The sequence below is a fragment of the Alexandromys fortis genome, unplaced genomic scaffold (genome assembly GCF_014885135.2).
Source record: "Alexandromys fortis isolate MF-2015 unplaced genomic scaffold, M_Fortis_MF-2015_v1.1 scaffold_184, whole genome shotgun sequence".
NCBI lineage: Eukaryota > Metazoa > Chordata > Mammalia > Rodentia > Cricetidae > Alexandromys > Alexandromys fortis.
Window position 1 is genome coordinate 1,011,840 of NW_026068125.1, and position 16,245 is coordinate 1,028,084.

The following is a 16,245-nucleotide window of genomic DNA, read 5'->3' on the forward strand; positions in this document are numbered from 1 at the left end:
ATGGTCAAGGACTCAGCATCTGAAACTGTAAAGCCCAACAAACTCTTCCATAAGCTGCTTTCTTCATGGTGTCATAGCACAGCAATAGAAAGTAACTACGACATCGGCTTTCCTCGCTATCCAGTTTGAAGACAGCAGTGAATACAAAGTCCCAGCCGCCATGATATATAATTTTCATAAGTCTCTTATAGATTAATGTATGTCCCTATTACCTTCTTACCAATGAGAACGGTAACAAATACAGCAGCATGGTACACCTATACAGTCATTCTTTCAATAGAGTTTACTATATTCAAGTATATAAGTATTTCAGGGGGAAAAATTAACAATTAAAAAGCTTTAATTTAGGTTTTACATATCAAAATGACATTTTAAAAAGTCTTAAGCCAGATATGGTAGTATTCAGGAGGCAGACTCTTTGAGTTTAAGATAAGCTTAGTCTATATAACTGAGTTCCAGAACAACCAGAGCTACACAGCAAGACCTTGACTCAAAAAAAAAAAAAAACAAAAAAACAAAAAAACAAAAACAAAAACTCCTTAAAATGCCCAGCCACACATCATGAAACACCTTCACCCTAAAGCACCCACTACCTGAATTACCTTCAAGGTCATGTCATCTGAACACGAGGCCAGGAGATTGCCAGTTGGGTCCCATTTGATAGCGTTTACTTCATTCTAAAAACAGTAGTAAATATTTATATTTTCATTTTATAGAACAGGTTGTTATTTGATATTTAATATGCGTACTCAAGAATGATTCTGAAATATTATTTGCTAAAAATAACCATTTTACACGAAGGAACAGACTTCTTACCGTGTGTCCCTGGAATGTTTTGACAGGTCTGTCTTGTCCCAATTTGCAGACATGAATGCACATATCTGTGCTACAAGACGCGAAGGTGTTGTTGCTCTGCCAGTCGACATCCAGTGCTGGGGCTGGAAAGGGGCAGAGGTTAAGCTTGCATTGTGCACATGACTGTCATGTAGGAGGAGAGCTCTGAATCATGGCTAGACATTAAGAGTTCTAGGCAGTAAATATTTTTTCTTTATACTTTTTTTATATATTTATTTTTTCATTTTTAATGTACACTGGTGTTTTGCCTACATGCATGTTTGTGTAAAGATGTCAGATACCCTAGAAGCAGAGTTATAAACGATTGTGAACTGTCATATTTGGGAATTGAACACAGGTCTTCTGGAAGATCAACCAATGCTCTTAACTGCTGTGCCATCTCTTAGTCCCTATTTCACATTTTTTATGATACAAAGAAAAAAATTTAAAAAGATAAAGCTATCTAAGTATCAAAAATACCAGTAACTTTCAGCTATATGATCATGGTGCCCAATAATTCACACTGCACTGGAGCACTAAGTCTTGGCTTCTCATTTGTATAACAATAAAAGTCAAGCCTGTGCACGTGTGATGGAAGGAAGCTTTGGTTCTACCACTATTGTACCCTGGGGTAACACCCACTTCTAAATGTCACTTAGTATTTGGAGATGGTGCCAGGACCACAAAGACGCTGCTTTTCGGAAGAATGCTATAGCTCAGAGAAACGATGCACCAGAGCCACTCCCACTGTTAACTGTTCTACCCAAGCAAGGACACTGCAGATAATTAGCAAATATATTTTCTTTTAAATAATTCTTGCAAAATTCCCTTCTAAGAAAAATCAAGTGAATCTTAAAATTGTTAAATTTAAAATCACTAAGTTCCAAAATTGACAAGGATTTAGTATGCAGCCTAATTTCAGCTTAGAAACGATTATAGATTTCTTTTCTTTCCCCAAGACAAGCAGCAATAGCTCTGTTATTAGTTTCACAGATCAAGGCAAGTGTAGCAGTAACTGGCTTAATTGTGAACACACAGGGAACACTGTCTTCACACACTAGGCGGCTGTACTGAAGGAGTTTTCACAGGGGAAATAAGAGGACATTTAGACTTAGCCTCAGTTATGATACAATTCCTATGGTCTGCCAAACTAGAAAAAAATACTTTCTGAACCTTGCTAGTCTGTCAACCCCACTTAGAGACAAGAAGAAACAGAAAGGTGAAGGATATTTCTCCATTTGCATTTCACAGAAATTTCCTAATCCCATCTCTTACTTCATTTTCACACTTGGCTAAATGTGACTTCCAGGGGGTGGAACCTGCACCATCCAGCGACTGTGGCCACCCTGGTCGGCAGCATGTGATTGCTGGTATGCCAGCAGTCCTGTTCTCTTCAGTCTGCCCTCAGGTTCACTCTCACAAGTTACCCTCCAGTTCCTGTGCTCCCTAGTGCTGCACGGGTTTCAGAGAAGAAGAGGGGGTCAGGAGCCCAAGGCTAGTAGGAGACACATTGCTGTTGCCCCTGGCTCAGCCTGGGTTTCTCATGGCCCCTGCCTGCTGTTACTGGGTAGCCTCTTCTCAGTGGTTCAGATTCCCACTGGACTGGTAGCACCTTCCACTGCTCTGCAGTCTCTTTCCTGCAGTTGCTCCTCTCTGGGTGACCTCACTGTTCCTAATGGTCTCTCTTTCTGACACTGCTACAATGACTTTCTTCTGCTGCAGTTCCTGTCTTGAATCCAAGTATAGACTATCTTCCTGCCAAAAGCTTGATTCAGTAAATACTTCAATATTAACTTGAAATATTATTCTGTAAAAAGCTATTTAAATTTACTTCTTTTATAAAAAAATAATTCTAAGATTAAGAAGTAGGAAATAATGTAGGAAGAAGAGGCTGGAATTTTTAATGATTTTTAGAAAATAGATAATTATACAAAAAAAAAAGTACAAAGAAGGGTAAATATCTGACACGACCTATGAGAGCCCGAGTGGGCTTCAGACATGAGAGAAGGCCAACAAATATTAATCTGCACTAAGACAGACATACTTCGGTTCAGGGAAAAAAACAAACTGTATTGTAGCACGATTAATAAAAACCCAGATGGAAATTAGAGCTCAACCTGAAGGTCAAAAAAGCAAAACAGCCAGCCACTGGCTCTTACTACTACCTCAGTCTGAAATGAGGATCCTAATGTAGTAATATTTCATTTGTGTTTTAATAAATAAAGCTTGCCTGAAGTTCTGAGAATAAAATAGCCACACTGATCAGTTTTACAGATAAGGCAGTGGTCACACACACCTTTAATCCCAGTAGTCACATTAGTTGCCGTAGAAACTGGGCAGTGGTGGTGAACACCTTTAATCCCAGCACTAGAGAGGAATATAAGACGGGAGGAGACAGCTCTCACACTTATTCATTCTGAGAGTCCTGGAGGCAGAATGGCCATTTTGGACTGAGATAAAGGTGAGAGCCAGGGGCTGGTTGCTTTGATTTTTTTTGACCTTTAGGTTAAACTCCAATTTCTGTCTCTGGGTTTTTATTAATCGTGCTACACTAATAACTAAGAAATTCAGCTAGGAATGTTAAATTGAGTGCTGAGATGCAAGTGCCTGCAATGTGCCTGGCTCTGAAACCCCATAGACCCAGACTACCCAGAGACACTAGGGAATAGGCATTCCTAAGAAGGGCCAAGAAAGAGTAAGTTCCTAATCCAAAACAAACCCACGGGAAAGTCTATTATTATGGCCATATTTTATACATGTAGAGGAGGCTAAGAAAAATTAAGTAATTTTCCTGGAATACTTTTATTCTACACTTTTACAAGTTTTAAAGTTAAAATGAAACATTCTCTCTTCAATTCTAATTAATTTTTGTTAATCCAAATGATTGCAGAATTTTTGTAAAGAATAAACCTATGGGAAAAAAGGCACATTTATTTTTTACTAGTATTTTTAAAATTTATTCTTTGACAACTCACTGGCATTTTTAATGGCCTTACTGAGATGTAATTCACTTATTTTAAATATCTCAGCCAACGGTGCTCAGAGTTTTTCAATACTTTTAAAATTTATGACCAAATGTGATTGTCTGAAGAATGACATCACAGAAGCAGGAGAAAAGCCTGATGCTAACGAATATACCCATATCTTCAGTGTAATGATTTCCATGGTGTTTACATTGGTAAAAATTGCAAGGCAAATACTTCCAGTTCATTATATGTCAGCTATTTCTCACCAGAACTTTGTTAAAGTATAAACTTCATATTTTGAAAACCTTCAGTTCCTCCATCATCCCTCTTCATCCCGGCCCCTCTCAGGTTCTTGTTCCTTATGTTTTGATTCCTGTCTAAAGGGCATTATATCCCTTAGCCCAGGATCTCATAACTCCCATGTGCACATGCATACACGAGGCAGGAACAAAAGGACAGAGGCTTAATTCTACCCCTTCAGTTAGCTTAGGTTGGAAGTCTGAGAGGATATACTGAGGAACACCTCAAATGGGTAGAATTCATTACACTGTGGCTAAGCATGCACACTCCCCGACCCCAACTTTGTATCACTCCCAGGAAGTATGAGAAAATGAGACTACCCAGAGACAGAGGGGAAGGACTAGAACCCAAGGTGAAACAGAAGCAGAAGAGGTAAACAGGGGGTGCTGTATAAACATATATTTGTGTGGTAAGCTCTGATGGAATGTTTGGTGCTTAACACAATGTCTGCAAACCACTCTACTCAGATCATACTGAAGTCATTTTGCTTCTAGTTGGTTTGTTTGGTCACAGCTGCAATTTTAGCTCTTTGTAAGAGCAGCCACCTGCTCAGCTTCCAGTGTAGAACCTCAGAGCACAAATCTCCAAGCAGCAACTGTTATCAGGTAATGGTAAACTCCTGCTTTGACTGGCCTCATGCAATCTTGCTGAAGTCAACACTACTCAGCTACTGAAATCAAGAAATTCACTAAGAATCGAAACAAATAGGTACACACCTATAACCCAGAACTCTGGAGGCCGAAGAATGAAGATTATTTGAAGCCAGCCTGGAATATACAGCAAAATTTTGTTTTTCCCTCACTTCTCAAATAACAAACTAGTCAGTGAGAACAGGCACAGGGGTTCCAAGATGAAGGAACTGATGGCAGTGAACTGCATGCTCAGACTGCACCACGCAGGAAGAAGCCTGCAAAAGTCACTGAGGAAGCCTATGTTTCAGTGCACAAACACAGAACATGTCCCCTAGACAGAGCTGAATTTATCGCCACATAAGCCGTTTTTCCTATCCTCACAATAAACAACTATCAAGAGCCCTTATTTACGGGCAGTGGTGGCACATGCCTTTAATCTGAGCACTCAGGAGGCAGAGAGAGGCAGGTGGATCTCTGTGAGCTGAGGCTACCCTGGTCTACAGAGCTAGTTTCAGGGCAGGCTCCAAAGCTACAGAGAAAACCCTGCCTCAAAAAACCAATCAATAAACACACATAAAAAGAACCCTCATTTATATACAGTGAAAATGAGGCTCATAAGGTGAAGTGATTGAGAGCTGATCAAGTGAAGAATGTACACGCTCAACTCTACAGCACTGCCCCTAAGCACAGCACTCGGGACTCCTGAGGACTGGTACCAAGAGTGCTGGCTGACACTCAGTCCCGAATGGATTCCACTGAGGCCAACACTCCAGCTTCCTTCCCCGTGTATTGTCAAGATTTACCTGAATGGAAAGGGAACTGCTGCTTGGCTTCACCAGTGTGTGCATCCCAAATAATGGTAGTCTGAGAATAAAGGGGGAAAAAAAAACTTAGTTTCTCTGATGTTAAAGAGTGCAAATGCAAGAACAGATAGATACCCAGCTCTATTAAAGCAGAAGGTAACTTTAGAGTGAACTTCACTTCAATATTTTTATTCCTCACAGCACACGGTGATCTGCACCCAGGTCAGGGGAAATGATCAAGATGCGGTTTAACTTTCTGTGATTTTTCACCAACTTATTGCCAATAACAGTTATTGTTTATCAACCAACTATCTGACACTATGCTAAGCTGCTTAATAGATTTACGGCTTTGAACTTATTAGGTTACAGTGAAACGACCTAGTTCGAAATACTGAAACATTTCTCCTTCTTCAAGGACATGTACATGTACATGTACAAAAAAGAAAAAAATGGCTGCTTACATTTTTGATACCACTTAAGGTAGGTCCTGAAGCTGCCGGTGAGAGAGACAAGTACTGGCTCTTCTTCTCCCTCCCCAAATTCCTTTGTTAAAATCACTCACTAGAACTGAGTCTCAGGCAATTTATGTCCCCACCCACAACACCATCCAATTGATAATAACTGAATCGAAAAAAATCTTAAACCTTTGCTTATTGAGGGAAGTGTGGTAGAGAGGGACTGAAGAAGAGAGAAGCCAGTGCCAACCAGTCTCTGTTCACTTCCTGGAGCTAGGGAGGAACTGCTTCAATAAGCACAGGAGGACACAGATGGTCCACTGAGTCACCCCAAATCTATGGTCACCACTGAGATAAACTGGGAAAGCACAAAGAGCTTAATGATGACATTTCATTAGGTTCAAATCCCAGCAAAAATGAAGAGTGATTATTATCAACAAACGATATCGTGAATAGATTTAAGAAAACAAGCAGATGAGAAATTATTTCTATTACTGCCATAAATTCATACTGTCATAAATTCATTCAAGTCTATTTAAGTGATTATCAAGAAAGAAAGAAAAATTACTTTCAAATAGTGTCCTTACAGAGCTTAGCTAAATGTTCATTTACCTTATCTACTCCAGCACTTAGGATGAAATTTCCTTTCTTATTCCATTTTAATGCAAATATAGGGCCTTTATGCTGCCCCAAGGTGCTGGCAAGATTACCTAAAGTTTAAAAAAAAAAAAAAACCTTTAAAATTACTTCAAACTTTGTAACTTAGAACATCAATACATTCAGAAAAATACGTACCATCTTTAGTCCATATTCTGGCAAATCCATCGTATGACCCAGTTGCTAGAAGTGTACCTTCACTCTGTCATAGGATACATGTTGTTCATTACACAATTAAGGCCAATTAATTACTACGAACATGTCCCAGGCACACTAGACCCTTATTTATGTGTAAGTGCCAACAAAGGCCAGCAAAACACCCTCCCTGATGAAGCCAGTGTTCTCTGAAAGGCCCACCCCAAATCTGGTAGTAACTGCTGTGGAGCAGGACTGACAAGATCCCTCTACAGAACACTTCACAGACGCCCGTGAATGAGAATGGTGGCAGGGAGTAGACTAGAAGGACATCAAAATGATACCGCAAAAATGCTTTTTTAAGAAGTAACAAGTAAAATCTTCTAAAATATCTTTAATTGTGATTAGGACTTTGGGAACATGAAGACAAGTTGACCATATACTATCAAATCATCAGATGCTGTCATTCACAGACTATTTAGGTAAGAAGAGTGCACTCACATTCCAGTCTAGAGAAGTGACATCCTTGTTGCTGGGAACATCCTGTCCCCCTTCCCGTATGCAGTGTCGAAGGACCAGCTGTGTGGGACCACTCGTGCTGTTCTCACTAAGATTCCATATTCTTGCTGTGGAGTCCCCAGACCTTCAAAGTCCAAAAATAGCTTTAACTTCTCATGATAATCTCATGCATTCCAGAATTCAAGCCACACATATATCATCTGAATAAGAAGCAGACTACCAGGCATAAGCATTTCTAATATTTTTCTTATTCTATATTATAGAGCTCCTATCAAGTAATCCTAAACTTACTTCACAAAGAAATACTACTTTCTAAGGCAACATGACCATAAGCAAGCAACAAGTGTCTGGAAAGTGCAGTCCATTCAGTAACGTAGCCTTGAATGGTAGTGTAGAGCTGGGTATGGTGAAGCAGGCCTATTAATCCCAGGACTCGAGGGTCAACAGTTCAAAGCCGTTCTAAAACCAAACAAAACACCCAACATCTAGAAGCTCTTTTGACAAACTTACCCTGATGCCAGGAGATCACTAACAGGGTTCCAGGCACAGATGAAAACTTCAGATTCATGGCCCCGTAGCACAACTGCTTTATTGGGAGGGATTTCAACATCCCCATCTACCTCCATCATATCGGTATGATTATCTGCATCATGAGAAGCAAAGTCTGTCAGAGGGAATCACATTTCTGTGAAGTATGAGTGTGCTAGTTTTAACCAAGGCAGTGTCTATGTACACATTAAGTGGATATGGAGGTGGCCAGGGCGAAGGAGTGAAAGGGGAGCGAGCCTTGGCAAGGCTGAAATCAAAGTCTATCACAATACTATTCTGAGTTTCTGCCAGCAGGGGTTGCTGATATCGTTCATATAACATGAGAGTCATCTTTACTCCTCAATGTCAGAATCTTACTGTATGTTTAACAGAGAATATTACAGACTTTATTTAGAATAAGATGCAGATTCGAAATTCATTTAAGAGTAGAAGGGGTTCAGAAACATCTAAAAAGGAAACTACAGTGAATTTAGCTTTTTGAATCCTCATGTATAAAATCTGAGCTGTTTTGTGTGACGTAAGTTGGGGATAGAAGTAAACACCAGGTATCACTTCAGCTCTAAGGATGGGACATTCTTGTATGGCACAGTATTTTCTGAGAGTGTCTAAACATTCTTAGCTCACTTGTGATGGTATGTGCTCCATTCTCCTCCCCATTTGCTGTATTCTCTCCATTTTTTGCAGATCCTTGTTGGTTAGTGGCTGCGGCAGCAGCTGCAGCAGCGGCTGCATGTTGCTGTGCAAGTTTGTCTCTGTAGGCTTGTTGTCTTGTTTGGACAACATCAGGCATGACAGCATCGATCAGGGACAGAGACTCTATAGGTCGCCCATCAAATAAGGTGCCATCCTGAGGGTGGAAAACCAAGAAAGAAAAATAAGATGTAGCTTTGAGAGTGACATGCACTCCACTCACAGGGCTTCATTCTGAGGAAAACCTGGTAATTTTCTCAACTTGAACAGCAAGAGAAGGAAGAAGAATGATACTGCCAAGAGGCAGACACAAACAGCCATCTACTCTTCATTCAGGTCCTGCTAAACGTCACACAAAGATTACTGTAATACAAGAAGCCATTCGTAAAAGCTTAACCAAATGATGAAATGCAAATACACAAAATTCAGGTAAAGAAGGCTGTTAGTAAAAAACATCAACCAGTAAGACTAGGTCATACAACCGAGCAACATCTCCATCGGTACTCTGAATTCAGGCCTTGAAATAAGTAAGTGCACCTATACTGAACCGAGACAGATCTTTTTCTTGTTGGTTTTCTTTAAACATTACAGGGTAACAATCACATCACATGATCTAGATGTGTGTGATATACAAACTTGCCATTTGGTATAATTCTAGAGCACCTGCAGAGGGTACTACCTGTGGCAAAGTGGGAGGTACTATCCTTGAGGGTACCAACAGGCACTGGGGCTAACAGCTAAACTACTTCCACTTACTTTGGGGTTTAGGGTGGGGAGGGAAGGACATTTTCAGCTCTCAAGTAAAAAGTAAAGGGAATTCTTTAATATGTTCTAAGTCCTGAACATTAAACTTTCTAGCTAGAGCAAAATTCTGTAGACTTCCAGGGAAGAACAGGCACTGTGTCCTTTGAAGACTGTAAGATCCCTGTCACAGAACCTCATGTTCCCAGCATCCACATACAGTCCAAAGTGAATGAGTTTGGCTGTGTCATACAAAGCTGATATACAGAATCAGGAAGCAGATAAGATTATCTCAGGCACCAGTAGCATGCCAACACCTGAAATAAACACACTACTTACATATGACCTCAGACATACAGTTATGAGCATCACAAGTTGGCATCAATTACAAGTAATTGGCTTCCATGAGGGTACATAAAACTAAAAATGGTTTTTCAACTAGCTGCCACCAATTTGCTCCCAGTACTATACAGTAAATTCCTTATGTGTTAAAAATTATTTCTTCATGCTTAAAGCACTTGTGAGAGTGTACGCACACACACACACAGCTCCCATCACTGCCCCTTCACAAAAGGAATAATCTAGAGATCTTGGCCACTGGGTAGAAGCCCACAAACACAGCTGCAGCAACATAATGGGTACATTAAGAGTACCTCAATCTGTCTGAAGCCAGTAACATCAAGGTTAGATACTGAGTAAACAAACACACATTTAAGAATCAGAATCAGTGTATGAAATGAAACTCATCTGTCTTACCTCATTTATGCTAACTTCTGCCTCTACATACTGTAGGCCTTTCTGGATGATAGAGATCAATGCGGCAGGTGGGACAAGGGCACCATTTATATTGGACTGACTTATATGGCTCTCTATACCAAAGGTAAATGCGGAATGAGAAAATCCTAAAAGCAAAAAAAGAGATGTGAGAATTTACTTTTCTAGTAACTTCATATTAAATTACAAATGTAACAAACTCTGTAAACTTTCATAATCACCTATCATCACTTGAAACTAAATGGACAGCCAAAGTAAAATATATGATTTTAAACAAAACTCAATGTATTGTTAGTAAGTTAATGAAATCTACTGGCTTACGTGGCTCTAGTTTTTCTAAACAAAAGGAACACAGCTTTCCTCAAGAAAATGCAACACATGTAAACACTGAAAACCCTTGATAAACAACACACCTCAACTGCCTTTATAAGACAAACTGAAATCAAGATATATGTAGGTCTTCTGTGGTTATATTTGAAATTTTAGAGACAAGCTGTCAAAAACCTTCAATGTTTTGTGGCTTTTAAAAAAGACTTAGTTAATAAAAATACAAGCTATAAAACAATAAAAACAAAGAGAAATTATAAGAGACTTGGGCTGAAGATGTGGTTCAGTTAGCAATGCTCGCACAGCATGCTTCACATCAAGTCCTGGGCTCCAGCCAACTGTGCAGTGGTGCACACTTGAACTGCCAGCAGGCACAAGGCAGAGGCAGGGAGATCAGAGTTCAAGGTCATCTTTGGCTACATAATGAGCTAGAGACAAACCTGGGCTATATGGGACAGTTTCCAAAAGAAATAAAAAGCCAAACACTTAAATTTTTATTTTATTTTAAAACATCATTATTTTTATATATCTACTGACTGTTAAAAAAAAATACTAATTTACCATTTAGTAACAACTCATCTAAACCAGTGCTTTTAAGAAAAGAGCTACGAAATGAAAATTCGTCTAAGTCTCCTTTAACAATTAGTCCCAGCACCCAGGAAACAAGACAGAGGTATATTACAGAACATATTCCAGGACACCCAAGGGCTCGCTGCACTGAAAGGCCATTCAAAACATTGAATAACTTAAAAAATACTTAAAAACATGAAACTCACATAGTCAATATCTTTACATTAGTCACATATTTTGATGAAAATCTAGTACAGTGAGCAAAGTGAAGTTCCAGTAATGCACAGAGTGGTTGCTCTCTGTGAAATCCCATCACAGCTTAGGAAGTCTTAAATGCTGTGCACTTCCTAACAGCATGATGTTGGGAAAGGCCAAGGTTCACCTCAAAGCTCTCACTCCTGCCAGGCATTCCTATCCTATGGTCCACACTGGGGGAGGGGACATGGGCATTTCTCTCTGACTCCTCCCAGGCATTCCTATCCTATGGTCCACACTGGGGGAGGAGACATGGGCATTTCTCTAAGACCCTGGTTTTAACCTCATCTGAGGTCATGAAGATGGCTGAGGCAAATGTGGCTGTGAGATAAGGAAGACGCTTTTCTGAAGTATGCTTCAAGAATCCCAAGTTCCTAAATCAGGTAAGTAGGTTCCAGATCACTAGCAGAAAAGGGCAAGACTAAGTCCAGGAGGCATTAGGAGAGATGCCTGGAGATGAGCTAATGAAATTGGAGACTGGAGATTTCTGTGTATATAACATGGTCCCCAAATAAGTTCTTCAACAAACCAAAAATGGGGTGGGGACAGCCACCTGGGAAGACTTTGAAATAGAAGATGCCATTATGGAAAGTACATTAGATCTTTATTACATTATATTATGAACTCAGGCTGGGAAACAGTCACAGGACACAGTAAAGAATCAAATCCATTCTGCATCCTGATTCTTTTGAAAAGTCAAAATATGTCATCAAGACTACACTTGAGAGAGTCATCATCACTGCTCAGTTGTTCCTCAGGGGCTGAGAAAAGGGACAGCACATTATGAAACACCAGGGCACCTTACTAGTTTTACTGCCAGAAATGCGAGGTGGTTATATTCATTTGAGATCATAAACTGAGTAAAACTTGTTTTCTCTACATCCTCGTTGAATATAACATTACTGAGAACTACCAGATTCCAGGTCCTATCCAACTTCCTTCCAGTAGCAGACACAACTGTGGTTTTTTTTATAGGTTGTATCATTTTTATATTATAGGTAAGTAGATCAAGACAGTATACATAAAAACTCAATGGTAAAGTTAAATTTACAGCTAACTTCCTATCCTGGATTGCAGATTTTAGTATAAAATATTTAAGTGGAGTATGAATAGCATTTGTTTCTCCAGTTCTGGAGAAAGGCTCATGGACATCTCCAGCCACCGCAAATGTGCTCCAAATGATTTCAAGAAGGGGACAACTCAGAGCAAGTATTGGGTGGCTCTCTTCTCCACCCTGCTACTCCCAGGGAAGGCCCATGAGTGCACATCTGATTAGACATTCATTGGAATGGCGTCTCTAGTTCTACTCATTTCCTAGCACCACAAGGTCAGTACACTAAAAACTCCCACTTCTCCTTCAGCTTTTCATGTTCAACCATCAAATCAAACTATCCTTCTTGTACATTCTTGAGACTCTCTCTGTACCTGTCCTTGGACCTCACCCTCTTCTTGGGCTGCCCCTGCCCTAAACCTGCTCTTCTTTCCTTCCTCCAACTAGCTAAATAATCATCTTCAAACTGTCAGCATCACTTCATAACCCCTCTTAGTAATCTCCTTGGCCATCACAATAAAGACTTGCATAGCACAGACAACTATTTCTCCGTAGCTCCATCTCCCCAACTCCACTGAAGAAGCCCCACTCATAGTGCACACATTAAGTCTACAAAACAACATCCAACATCTCCACCATGCTCCACTACCCCTGATGGTCTTCTCCTCCTTTATCTATCAGTTTCTCCTGCGCTTTACAAATTATACAAACCAAACCGCCTACACAGACTACTCCATGTAGACACCGAGAAAAGTTTAAACAACAGTAATTCTTTAAATCTGGGAACTAGTAAGTTACCTATTTAATCAACTGTTAAATCAGAATGCTACTCCACCATTTTGGCATATGTAAAAATCTGTCACTCCAGAAAAAAGGGAAAAATGGTTCTTGAATATATTTATGGTATAGTGCACGTGGATGAGCAAGCAAACTACTTTTTCCCCCTTTAAGGCAAAGCTTAAATGAACACAGCAGTGTCCTAGAAGGGAGATGAAGCTGATTACTCAAGCTCCTGTTTAAGCTCTATGCCAGTACTGCTCAGAAATTGTATCCTGTTCATATTACCCATACCCCTTTAGCTGCGCCTTCTAGACCCACCTTTTGAAAAGGACAGTGTCGCGGTGTCAACAGAGAATGTTCAACTCTGCATAGCTACGGAGATCACTCACGCACAAGATGGACAGTTTTGTGCCCTAAATTTTGCTTTTAAAAATTAAGTTCAGGACTGAGAACCTTGATGCTAGAACGTTTTTACAGAAGGGCCTAGCTTGTGTAAGACCACGCCCTCAAATAGACAAAACAAGCCCACTAACTAGCTTAGAGTTTATAAGATTATATTAGAGTCTCTGAACTATTTAACCAGGACCACAACATTGAGTCTGGGAGTCACTCATGCCTTAGCCCGACATCTTGCTTTTCATAATGCTCACTCTTGTAAAGACTTGGATGTCTGTATACATGACTTGGGCCATGTGTGGTTTTTTTTTCCCTTCAAAAGATACACATGTGTACATGTGTGTGTATGTTGAGAGAGGGGGAGAGGGAGAGAAAGAAAGGGGGGAGGGAAGGAAGAAGGGAGGGAGAGAATTTTTAAAGTATGTCCTTATGACCATCACACTACTTTCCAAAGAACTATGCAAAGACATAAAGCCACAAATGATACATGCTTCTTTATACTTGTGTCACACTGTGTCAAAAGTAACAATAAAACACAAAGAAGAAAAATGGTAAGATTAAGAATGAGCAAGTACTCTGGCAACTTTTCCATATAAAATGGTCATTCCACTTATAAAATAAGAAAAACTGATTTGAAAGTATAAAAGTCCTTTAATTAGGTCTTTTTTATTTTATTATACACATTATTATAAAGAAACACAAATGCTAACCTATACTTCTGTAGCTAGTCATCTTCTCATTAAAAAAGAAGACAAAATAACAAAAAAAAAAACCACACACACACAGGGAAAACTGAGGCTGGACACAGCCTGGGTTTCCTGTCCTATTCTCCAGTACAGAGGTGAATTACTGATTGCCAGTTTCACCTGAGAAGTGAGGTTTGATTGGGGTAATGAAGGTTCATTTCTAATCACTTGTACATGAGTCAAAAGAAACTGCACTGTCGCTTGGTTTCTGACATTTGGTTAGCACTACTCAGGTTAACAGAAAACTACCAGAGAAGAGAAATGAGTGACTTGTGACTAGGGTACAGACACTCAATGCTAAACACCTTCTCCTTGTACTGTGCCTGAGTTAACACAGGGTTTGGAGAGGTGATCTTGTAACTGAAACACAGGCCCAGGAATTCAAGTCTGAAATGGCCACATGTGCTACTGACTGCGGATTCTGGAACATCAGCATTCCTATAATGAGACTGTCTCTTGGGGATGAGATCCACACTTAAACAAATTCACTTATGGTATACAGCACCTGTTTCAGAAAATCTAGAGGTATTCTTTGTAATATTATAGCTGGTGTGGCCTGTATTTTAACTGAGACCTATTAACATGAGGTCAGATGAGGAATTATCTACTTGCCCTAAAATAGTGGATATCAAGTAAAATATTACTTGATAGTGGATTTTGAAGCACTCTGGATTTCAGATTTTTGGATTACAGGGGCCCACTTTCATATCACTTGGATAAGCACTGTATCACAAATGCTATGGCCCATACCTAGGAGGTTACAAAAGTGAGAGGTGAAGTACAAGAGTGGTGGCGTAGAGACTCTCAGTTCTAAAACCATAAGTTTTTTCCCCTATGACTTTCCAACATCATAACCTAGTGATTTAATAGCTTTAGTAGTAGTAAGTGCATTTTGATTTTTGCAGTTTCTACTTAGTCAATCCTAAGATTCATCCGTTTCATGCTTTTAAGAGCTAAGTTCACTATGTTGCAGAGCTCCTGAATATGTCATGCCCCTCCCCCCAATCCAAGACAGTATTTCTCTGCGTAGCCCTGGCTGTCCTAGAACTCACTCTGAAGACCAGGTAGCCCTGGCTGTCCTAGAACTCACTCTGAAGACCAGGTTGGCTTCAAACTCCTGACTGCTGGGTTTTAAGGTGTGTGCTATCACTACCCAGCTGAAATTTTATCTCCTTAGACAAAGTAGATAGAAGAACAAATACCAGAAAGGTCACAAGAAATTACCAAGGAAAATATTTAACATTCCCACCCAACAAATAAAACTGAATGTAGGTGGAGTGGTAGGAAATATCCAAACCATGTTATTTTTAGTCAACATTGTGCCTGGCTTAAACGCCATGACTCATGATGGACCACTGGGTAGCTAAGCACAGGGTTGTCAGGTAAGTCAATAGGGTAAGCACTGATTCAAGTCAACCCTTACTTACATGTAACAAATATTTCACATTTTTAAAGTTATCTCAAAAGGAAGAAGAAATTACTTCCTAATAGGTATATGCTGTACTGGTTTGGCATCCTAAAAACGCTGAATGGTGGGGACCCCAGCAACTTTCTTAACACAAACTTAACTGAGACAAAATTGAGAAGTATGAAGTAAAAATACTTAATAAAAGTCCAATGATAAAAACACTTTTGTCTTCATCTTGACAAGTCAGGGACAGCCAATTTGAAAAGGCAGGCCCAACTGAATATTTAAGCTATCACGATGCCATTCCTTTCAACAAGCAACCCATCTTTGAATTTAGTCATCTGGAAGCAAATCATGTTTTTTAGTGTTAATAGTATAAAACATTTTAAGACTAAAAATAGCTTCATATCTTCTAGATATGAATGTCACAGTCTAGTTAACATTAAAAACGGTATTCGGGGGAACAGATGTTACAAGTTCTTACTGAAAAATGTCACTTCTTGCTGTGGGACAATGGTCTGTACTGTCACTTGTATTTTAATAAAACGCTAATTGGCCTGTAGCCAGGCAGGAAGTATAGGTGGGACAACGAGAACAGGAGAATTCTGGAAAGAGGAAAGAGTCTGCAGTCGTCACCTAGATGCAGGGTCGCAGATG

The 16,245-nt window shown here is 39.7% G+C and overlaps 1 protein-coding gene across 4 annotated transcripts in view; it reads right to left on the minus strand.

Annotated features, from left to right (window-relative positions):
- The window catches only part of Tbl1xr1 (TBL1X/Y related 1), a 140,697-nt gene that overhangs the window by 15,434 nt on the left and 109,018 nt on the right, over positions 1-16,245 (minus strand). For all 4 annotated transcript variants that reach the window (XM_050125738.1, XM_050125736.1, XM_050125739.1 and 1 more), the window contains 9 exons: positions 10,038-10,183; positions 8,475-8,697; positions 7,812-7,944; positions 7,284-7,425; positions 6,786-6,849; positions 6,603-6,700; positions 5,536-5,596; positions 817-938; positions 603-677 (listed from right to left, as the gene is read on the minus strand). In XM_050125738.1, the coding sequence (XP_049981695.1) occupies positions 603-677; positions 817-938; positions 5,536-5,596; positions 6,603-6,700; positions 6,786-6,849; positions 7,284-7,425; positions 7,812-7,944; positions 8,475-8,697; positions 10,038-10,183 (1,064 nt within the window). The remainder of the gene's footprint in view (positions 1-602; positions 678-816; positions 939-5,535; positions 5,597-6,602; positions 6,701-6,785; positions 6,850-7,283; positions 7,426-7,811; positions 7,945-8,474; positions 8,698-10,037; positions 10,184-16,245) is intronic.